This window comes from Brassica rapa, chromosome A01, assembly GCF_000309985.2.
Source record: "Brassica rapa cultivar Chiifu-401-42 chromosome A01, CAAS_Brap_v3.01, whole genome shotgun sequence".
NCBI classification, from domain to species: Eukaryota; Viridiplantae; Streptophyta; class Magnoliopsida; order Brassicales; family Brassicaceae; genus Brassica; species Brassica rapa.
This window is the reverse complement of record NC_024795.2, coordinates 14433453-14442716: the sequence shown is the minus strand read 5'-3', so window position 1 is coordinate 14442716 and position 9264 is coordinate 14433453. Positions and strand designations below refer to the sequence as shown.

At 32.2% G+C, this 9264-nt stretch overlaps 1 protein-coding gene and 1 long non-coding RNA gene across 3 annotated transcripts; one reads left to right on the top strand and one right to left on the bottom strand.

Moving 5' to 3' along the window:
- The first annotated feature begins 485 nt into the window (after positions 1–485).
- On the top strand, positions 486–2809 carry LOC117132487. The gene is made up of 2 exons (XR_004456067.1): positions 486–1815; positions 1885–2809. It is a non-coding gene; the product is annotated as an uncharacterized LOC117132487 (long non-coding RNA).
- Positions 2810–5758: 2949 nt separating this feature from the next.
- On the bottom strand, positions 5759–8840 carry LOC103874170 (anaphase-promoting complex subunit 8). 2 transcript variants are annotated; one of them, XM_009152590.3, is made up of 5 exons: positions 8320–8840; positions 7890–8207; positions 6403–7653; positions 6164–6319; positions 5759–6056 (listed from the first exon to the last, which is right to left on the bottom strand). In XM_009152590.3, the coding sequence occupies exons 1-4, from the start codon at positions 8320–8322 to the stop codon at positions 6230–6232; spliced, it is 1662 nt and encodes a 553-aa protein (XP_009150838.1). In that variant the 5' UTR covers positions 8323–8840; the 3' UTR covers positions 5759–6056; positions 6164–6229. The 2 variants fall into 2 exon arrangements, with proteins under 2 accessions (XP_009150838.1, XP_009150835.1); XM_009152587.3 differs by having other exon boundaries at positions 7890–8199; positions 8320–8839.
- Positions 8841–9264: the final 424 nt, after the last annotated feature.

The following is a 9264-nucleotide window of genomic DNA, read 5'->3' as shown; positions in this document are numbered from 1 at the left end:
AAATAATTTCTGATTTTAAGAAAATAAAAACAACAAATGGTTATTTTCAAATAATGGATGTAATTTACATTATACTATCATTTAACAAGTATTAGATATTTTTTGATATATCATTATTTTCTATTTCCAGAAAACAATAAATTGTTAAACATCAACACAAATTCAAACATCACAAAAAATATTTACATAAACATTATAATATAATAATTTAATCAAAAAATACAATTAAAAAAACAATATTCAAAAGAATAGTTACATACTTAATATTTGAAAATCAAAGATATTTTTGCTAAAATTGTACTTACCTGGCCAAGGAGATCGACCATCTTTTTACGGATCGATAGATTGTTGAGCATGTGGTCGATCCGAAAATACTCTGCAGTTTAATTAAACATCTAAAACATTTATTCAAATACTTAACATATAGTTTTGCTAAATATGATAACTAGATAGCCAACAAAATTACAAAAAAATATTTAAATAGTAAAAAATATGTTACTTTAACGTGTTATAATAAAAATAAATTTTAATTATGACATGCATCTTAACATTTATATAAATATATATCATAACCTAAATATAAATAATTTAACAACTTAAATTAGAAAAAAAAATTAGAAAAAATAAAAATCCCGGGCATAGCCCGGGTTAATCCCTAGTCTTATTATATCTCTATAATATTATTTGACAAGTCAGTTTCCTATGTGTCGCTCTCGCGTTAATTCTTACGGCGGTTGATTACAGAGATACCCTTAATAAACTAAAAATATTATATCTAATTGCCATTATTAAATTTTTATTTATTTTTAATTTAGTTTTCCTTTCCTTTATTATCATTCCAAATAATATATATAATAAAAGTAAGCATTAATTAAACTATAAATTTTTAAAAATGAAATATGTATCAAGAATAATTTGATTTCATAAAGAAGGAAAGTTCACAATAAAAAAAAAGGAAAAATAAATATTTTAAAAACGAAAATATATCACATACAAAATTTGATTTCATAAAAAAGGAAAGTTCACAAAAATAATCATAATATTAGAAATATATTTCTTTTAAAACATAATCTTAAATAACATAATATATATTTTAAAAGTAATAAAAATCTAATTATAAGAATAATTTTAGTAATAACAACAAAAAAGTAGATGTAATATAATATACCCAAATAATAATCAAACCGACTAGACACTGTATATCTAAAATCACATGTCTAATTAAAATAACATAATATTATTTATACAAGATCATACATATAAATTATAAAATAAAATAGTAATCAATATTGTAATATATTTATATGTTGATATTTATATCCGTGTATGAGCACGGAAAAATCACCTAGTAAAGTAGTGTTCTCTCTTTTCTCTTTCGAGATACGTCAGATTCCACGTAGGAAAGTCGAGTTACCCCAGCACGACACCTGTCATGGAAGATCGAAACGCACAGTTTCATTTAAAATTGATAGTGAGTTAATGATATTTGGGTCCGAAACCAGAAAAAATAGGCCCATAATGCCTTCAACTCTTCCCGACATACAATTTAGGGTTAATCGGCTCTCGAACTCTCGGATTCTGTATACAAACAATGGCGGTTCTGATATTGCCTAAGACTCGATGATTCATCGTTAATCTTCCCGTTGGACTCTGATCATGTCGTTTTAGTCTCCCTGATTCACCTCAGAACCATTACAAGTCGCATTGATTCAAATCATTAACCAAAACTTAACTCTTCCTTTTCATTACAACCACAATCTTGAATTCAATGAGTCTTATCCATCTTGCATGCGACGATTCTCCCCTATAAAAAGGGTAGGCTTCATTCATGGCTGCCTCATCTGTCATGATCTCTGATTTGAGGCTGACTGTTGATCTTCTAAGGTGGAGGTGTGGGTGGCTGCCGTAGAGTTTTCAAATATGGTTTACAAATTTTTTTTTTTGTAATCTGGTTAAATTAAGGGACGTTAAGAGGGGGAAATCCGGGAGAGGTGGGGGAATCTTGCCATTGAGGAGTATCGTAGCTTGAAGAATCACACGAAAATGAAGACTTTTTAATCAAAGAGATGGACATGAGGAGATGCAAGAGGAAGAACATGGAGATTGGGAGGCGGTGGTCTTCCTCTCCACAATCTTGCTAACTTGAAGTCAAATAACGGTCACAAAAATGCTTTCATAAGAGACTCTTACTACATAGTTGTTAGCTACTCTTTTCTGATGCGAGGATTGGGAGGAACCCTTGCTTTAAGATGATGATATGATTGCTACAGTGTGTATGTAGTAATTTTTTATGTATCTAATATGTGTATGTAGTATGTAAGATGATTAGAAGAAAGTAGAGCATATCCTAATTAGTAACTGACTATGTCAATGGTGTTTAGAATCAGAAGAAGACTATTTTGGAGCTCCTTATGATGAGAATCTGACTAAAAGCTTGAAGTAAAGATTGAAGGAGTTTTGTTTCTTTTGCGATGATCTCTTAACTTTTCTCTTTCCAGAAAATAAATATGAGTTCTACAAGAATGCCAAGTATCTGAGCAAGTTTAGGAAGTCAACGAATCAGAACATTTTTTGTGAGAAGGATGAGATGAAGCAGTGGTACTTTTAAGCAGATGATCATAGTAAACAACTTTTGTGTAGTTTTATCCTAAAAAAAACACGAAACGGTACTGAAGCATACCATGGACTTTATAATTTACACATGCTTTTACATTTTATGTCTTTTCGTTCTCCTTAGAAGATCAAGAGCAAAACAAAAGATGGCTTTTTCTCTAATCTGGTTACGTAAAAACTTAATGTTAACAACAGTTTTATAATTAATCTAGCTCTCAGATTATTGTTTTTATCAATCTCAAAAAAATTATTATATTTTTTCTCTGTTTTTCAATAAATGTTGAGAGCTCTGCGAATCTGTAGAGATCAATTAGCAGTTGTAAAGAAGAGTCATCTTATTCACGTTTGATATCGTGACATCACTTATATGTAACGACATGGAGTGATTGGTTGTGATTTATCTTACTTTAGTTTTATTTATTTTTAAATCACTAATTTTTACCAATCATGATGTAGTTTTACTTTTAAAAATTAAAGTCTACATCAAGTTTTCTTTTAATTTTACCAATCATGCTTTAGCTTTATTTTTAAAGCTACGATAAAAAAAATAAAGCAAAAATTTTCCTTATGTATTTTAGGCAAAAATGCTACATCATCTTTTTATAAGCTGTAAAATCTGTAAAATAAAAAAATATCTATAATATCAAATAAATTATATAATCATAATAAAACTTTTATAAATATTTTTATTTTGAATTTGAGTGTTTTTTTAATTATTAAGATATTTAAATAATATCACATTTTAAATTACAATAAATTTTGATAATTTATAAAAAAATATTAATATAAATTATTTTAATTCAAATAAAATAATAATTTTATATATACAACACATATTTAATATATTTTATTTTAAAATATCTACAGCCTATAGCTTACAGCTACAACAAATTTAACTACAGCAAAGTCTCTGCAGAAAAAGTCTACAGTAACAATTTTACAGCTACAACCAATTTATCTACATCTACCACTAAATTTTTAAAGCCACAGTCAAACCAATCATCACAAGTATGTAACCTACAGCTATACACACTAAGTTACAGAACATAGCCGACCTATATATGGCCAAATACTTCTTCAAGGTTACTAACATCCAACTTGAATAGAAAAACACTTAACTCAAGATTTGTATATATAAAAATTTGTAAACCGCTTTTAATTCAAACCAGTTTTCATTTATAAACCAGCTTCTGCTAACAAATTCATGCTAAAGCACAAGATGCATCATGTAAAGTTCGAAAACAAGATGCATCATGTGTCGTTATTCGATTGTTTCTTATAAACTTCGAGATCTGATATTAAATATGTAGTGTACATATTAAATAGGATAATAAGTACTTTTTTTGTTAAAATGTGTGAAAATAATAAAAAAAAACATATATAATTGTGGGATTATATTGACAATGTTGAATGTGTCATTATAATTTTAAAAATAAATAATAAAATACATAGATAAAATTGATGTAAAACAAACATGAGCCTAATACTATTTTAGTTAAATTAAATTAAAGATTTAAAATAAAATTTTAATATTAGTTTATTTACGTGTCCGCCCATAGGACGGGTTTACCCTAGTACTTTTGATTTGATATACGGTATTAGAGGTAATAGCAATACATCTATAATAACATAATCTAATACTTTCTTAGAGTTTTGTTTGATATATAAATGTAATGTTCATGTATCCCATAGAATATGTAAATTTATTCGTGTATACTTGATTAAAATTGATTTTTATATATCTTCATCCCAGATTCAATTTTAAATATTTATTAAAATACTCTCAAATCTAATATTTAGGATATTCAAGTTAGTTATGTTTTTTAATACTTTAATTATTTTATACGATGAAATAGTAATGATTTAAACCCTATCTAAAAACTAACAAACCTTCAAAACTCAGTATATGTAACGAATATATATTTAATTAGTTGATACACACTTACAAATATCCAACAAAAGATTTTTCTGAACCAAATCTAATATACTCAGTATATATTGTACTCTAAATATATACACAAAATAATTAAAGTTATAATTTTTTCTTTGAACAAGAAGTTGGACGATTGTGACTAAATACACTAATCGCATTAATTTATTTAACCGATCATCACTCACTTATCTTTCCCGTTAATTCTTAGATGAATCGCCTAGCCAAGACTAAACTAAAATCACAATGGGGTGATTGGTTGGGTTGTAAATGTAGAAAATTTACTTTATCATTTTGTCTGTAGGATTTTTGATTTAGCTTTAAGTGATGTAGCTTTAAAATTTCCTACATCTAAAAAAATTGGGCTTTAGAAAATAAGATGTTTACAGCCATTTTTTGTGTGTTTTTGCTGTAGCTTTAATTTTTTGGTTGTACCTTTAAAAACTAAGATAAAGCATGATTGGTAGTATTTAAAGTTGTAGATGAAAATTAAAGCTAAAGTCACTTCCTACAGCCCAACCAATCACCCCCAATGACTTTTTCCTAAAGGAATTACTTTTCTAAAAAATCTCAAACAAAACTTGATGGCCAATTGAGTTTAAAGTAATACATAATTATATAGTACATTTATGGACTCAAAATTCATTTTCAGAAGAGATTTTTTTACAATTTAGAAATACACATTCAACATATATTGACAAATATATAACACTAAATGTTAAACTACATATTCAATCAATTTATCAAGTAAAGAATTTTTATTACTATATAAATGAAATATAACCGCGCTTAGTGCGGATTCTAATCTAGTTTGGTATTACAAATTAATTAAATAATATAAAATAAAATAAATAATACTAATCAATTTTTAATGGCAGACAAAAATTGAAATTAAAATAAAATAAATAATACTTAATTATACTTTGTAAATAAAACATGAATTTCTGATATTATCTTATATTTTCAATAGTAATAATATTCTATTAATCTATAATTATGTATTACAATTTATTAATCTATTGATTTGTGATTTAACCACAATTGATCCGATGACCCAGTATGATCTGGTTTAGTGTTTGGGTCAGAGCTACTTTGGTCGGACGCAAAGATGCTGATGATCTTAAGGGTTATAAATTCTCTTCAATGATTATTTCAGAAATTTGAATATATTCTTTGTGATACAAATCCACTTTTATCAAGCATTTACTCCACAGCTTATTTATCTGTTAAGTATAACAGAGTAACAAAACTATTTGTCTGAAATTGCTAACAACTGCAGTTTATATTTGTAATATTGACATAAAATCACAATGGGAAACCGAAAACAAACTTTGTTCCAATAGAGATATTATTATACTGACCAAACCTGAAAACAGAAACGGAGGACTTTACCAATACTGGTACTAACAAACTTGAATGTCAAAGTGCAGAGAGAGAGAGAGAGGGGTCAAATCATTGATATCAATCTCTAAACCAAGGCTCACCGAACAACCATCTTGATGATGTATGTTATCTGCACGTTAGGTTATAAACAACCAAAAAATCTGCTTTGAGACAAAACAGATGCATATATATAATCATATAACCAATGGTGTACAAGATAACAAATTCAAAGCGTACCTGATGGAATACATTCTCTCTCTCTCTCTCTCTCAAACAGCTTTTGGCTATTGGGTACAATACAAACTAAAGAGGAAAATGCTCCATATCCATCGAAGGAAAATCTGTTTGCGCCATTCTGATCCCTCTCAGTAAGCTCTTTGCCTTTTCTTTCTCCTGTAAACAATGAATGCCGCCATCTCGTCACTAATTAAGTGTAATAATAGTAAGTATATACTCTTTCCATTAAAAGCACTTACAGGGCCACTGTAATCGAGAAGACGAGTGCAATACACTTCTGCTTCGTCAAACTTCTTGTTGGTCTTCAAATGTGTAGCAAGGAAAACCAAAGCCTCAAACATGTTAGGTCCTTCTAATCCCTCAGCATCCATTCTCTCTAAATCCTTCTCGAAGTAAAATGCAGCTTCTTCATTACGTCCAAGCTTCTGGTGAAGCTTCGCCAGCTGGTTAAGAGCTATTCCTTCCGTGTCACCACAGTTCACAGCTCTTTTGTAACACTTGATGGCTTCTTCTAGCATGTGAAGCTGTTCGCTTTGATAACATTTAGCCATCGCTATCCACAGCCTAGAATCGTTCGGAAGAAAGAATATGGATTTGCGGAAATAGTGGAGCGCATAGAAAGGCATCCCCATCATCTCGTACGCTTGTCCTAACCCATACCAAGCTCGGTAATCACAAGGGTTTACATCAACGGCTCTTCGATATGCATCAACGGCAGCAGAAGTGTTCTTCATCTCAACGTATTCATGGCCCATAAGAGTCCACGCAGACAAGTACTTCTTGTTCAGCTTCAAAGCTCTCCGGAAGTACATTACTGCTTTCTCATGCTGCCCCTTTAAACTGTAGTAATTGCCAACGATGCAGCAAGACTCAGGTCTGTATTTATCAGTCAAAAACACCTTGTGTGCAAGGAAACTCAGTGCAGCGCATGCCTCTTTTGCATACAGAACATTGGAATACAAGTCCATATCTTCCACACGATAGGGGTCGTTTCTCAGAAGGTCTTCGAACATGATTTCAACCTGGTCAAACTCCCTAAGGCTATACTGAGCTTTTGCAGTTTGAGCTTGGATGTAATTGCTGAAACTGAAAATGCCTTGCAGGTATTCGTACTTGGCCAAGGACTCACCGTGCATTCTGAGTTCTTGATAAGCACTGCCTAGAAAAAACTCCTTCATCCAGTGACTGTTCAGATTAAGGCTGTTCAAGATCTCGATCGACGTACACAGAGACTGAAGCTCAGACCAGGCACTCCAGTTCCATGGATAGCTGTTCACAGACTCCACGAGGCTGGCACGGGCAAGACTTTCATTCCCTTTTTCTTTAAGAACCACACCATACAAGTATAATCCAAAAGAATCAATCGCTCCAGTCCTCTTCAGGGCTGACAGTTCCCTCTCCAAAGATACCAGCTCACGGTTTATGGCATCACTCTTACCCAAGGGGCCTTCAAGCTCTATCATTTCTTCCTCTTTCCGTTTTTCTCCAGCCTTCATTGGAAACCATAACAAAGTGAATGACATGTTATATACAGTACAATTGGTTTCAACGTAAATAGTATAATAAATTCATAAACATTTGCAAAATGTCAGAACAACTCTGTTGCATACCCTAAGATCCCTTATATTCGTACAACATACTAGTGACTGGTTGGTTTATCAAGGGGAGTTTATAGTATAAGCAGCCTACAAGGAACACTCACAAAACATTGGATAGAGCATAGTACCAGATAAAGGGCATAGCAACGCAAGAAAAGAGACTTGTTGCTCATCTGATCACGAAGGACATGTGAAGCACGCCTGTACTCTCGACAATCGAAGTAGGACTTGGCTAAAAGGTAAAGGTCACCATCAATCACCTCGTCTTCTTCTTGGGGTAGAGGAGTAGCTGGTGGTTGAGAGAAGCCAGCGGAAGGTTGTGGGGTTGAAATGGTGCTGAACCTTCTCCGGATGCTAGAGCTTCCTCGCTGGAACCTCGTATTGGAAGGTGTAAAGTTAGATGGGTCTTGCTCTATCCCCACGAGCTGCTCTCCTGCCCTGCAACGCTAACCAAGGAGATGTCGGACCCCAATGAATTACAATTTTGAGTAGTGAAGATCGAAACTTTAACTCACAATATCAAGCACACATCTAAATTAGGGTTTTGAAGAGAGGAACCATTTAGCGGCGGAGTATAGGCAACGGTCACTAAGCTGTCGAATAGCCGCACGGATCTCGTTGCGACAACTCTCTTTCGAGACCATACTGGAAGCTGTGTTCAGTTGTAAGTATTAGAAAAGGAAAGAATCGAAGAATCTGGTCTTCTACGTCCCCATCCCAATCATATTTTGAAATCAGAGAGAGAGATGTTTACTGGCCCGATTGATTCAAATTTCGGCTTCAAAGTAGAAAGGCCCATTAGTTGAAATAAGCATGAAAGTAACGCGTTTTACAAAATGGTTCATTTACATAATTAATAATTGTGATTTCAGTGTATCCGCATCATATCGAAAATTTTGGTTGGAAGACTTAAAAGGGATTTTATCGGAGTTAGTATCAGAGAATCAAGCTGCATATATCCCTGGTCGACATATTACTGATAACGTAGTTCTTGCATATGAAGCCTTCCATGCCGAAAGTACAAAAGAGATGCTCAACAAATTTACACGGCGGTCAAAACAGATGTTTGTAAATCTTATGATGGCCTGCAATGGAAGTTTGTTGAAGAGGTTCGACGTAAAAAGGGCTTCTCTGAATGGGAGTCCTTACGGTAACTTCACAGGTTCACGTGGTATACGTCAAGGTGATCCTCTGTTTATTCTGTGTGCGGATGTCCTGTCCTCACTCATTCATCAAGCAAAAGTTGATAGAATCATTACACCATTACGGCTATCCATTGGAGGACCGGCTATATCACATCTGCTTTTCGCTATGATTCACTCTTTTTTCTCAAAGCAGATCTAAATAATGCTGAAGCACTCCTCAAGATATTCCAAGTATACGAACGAGGATCAGTTTAACTCATAAACCTTAATAATCAACTATAAAGTTTGGTTCGAAGATTTTTGATCATACACGTTCAAGTATTCAAGCCATGTTGAATATTCCAAATATTGGAGGTGG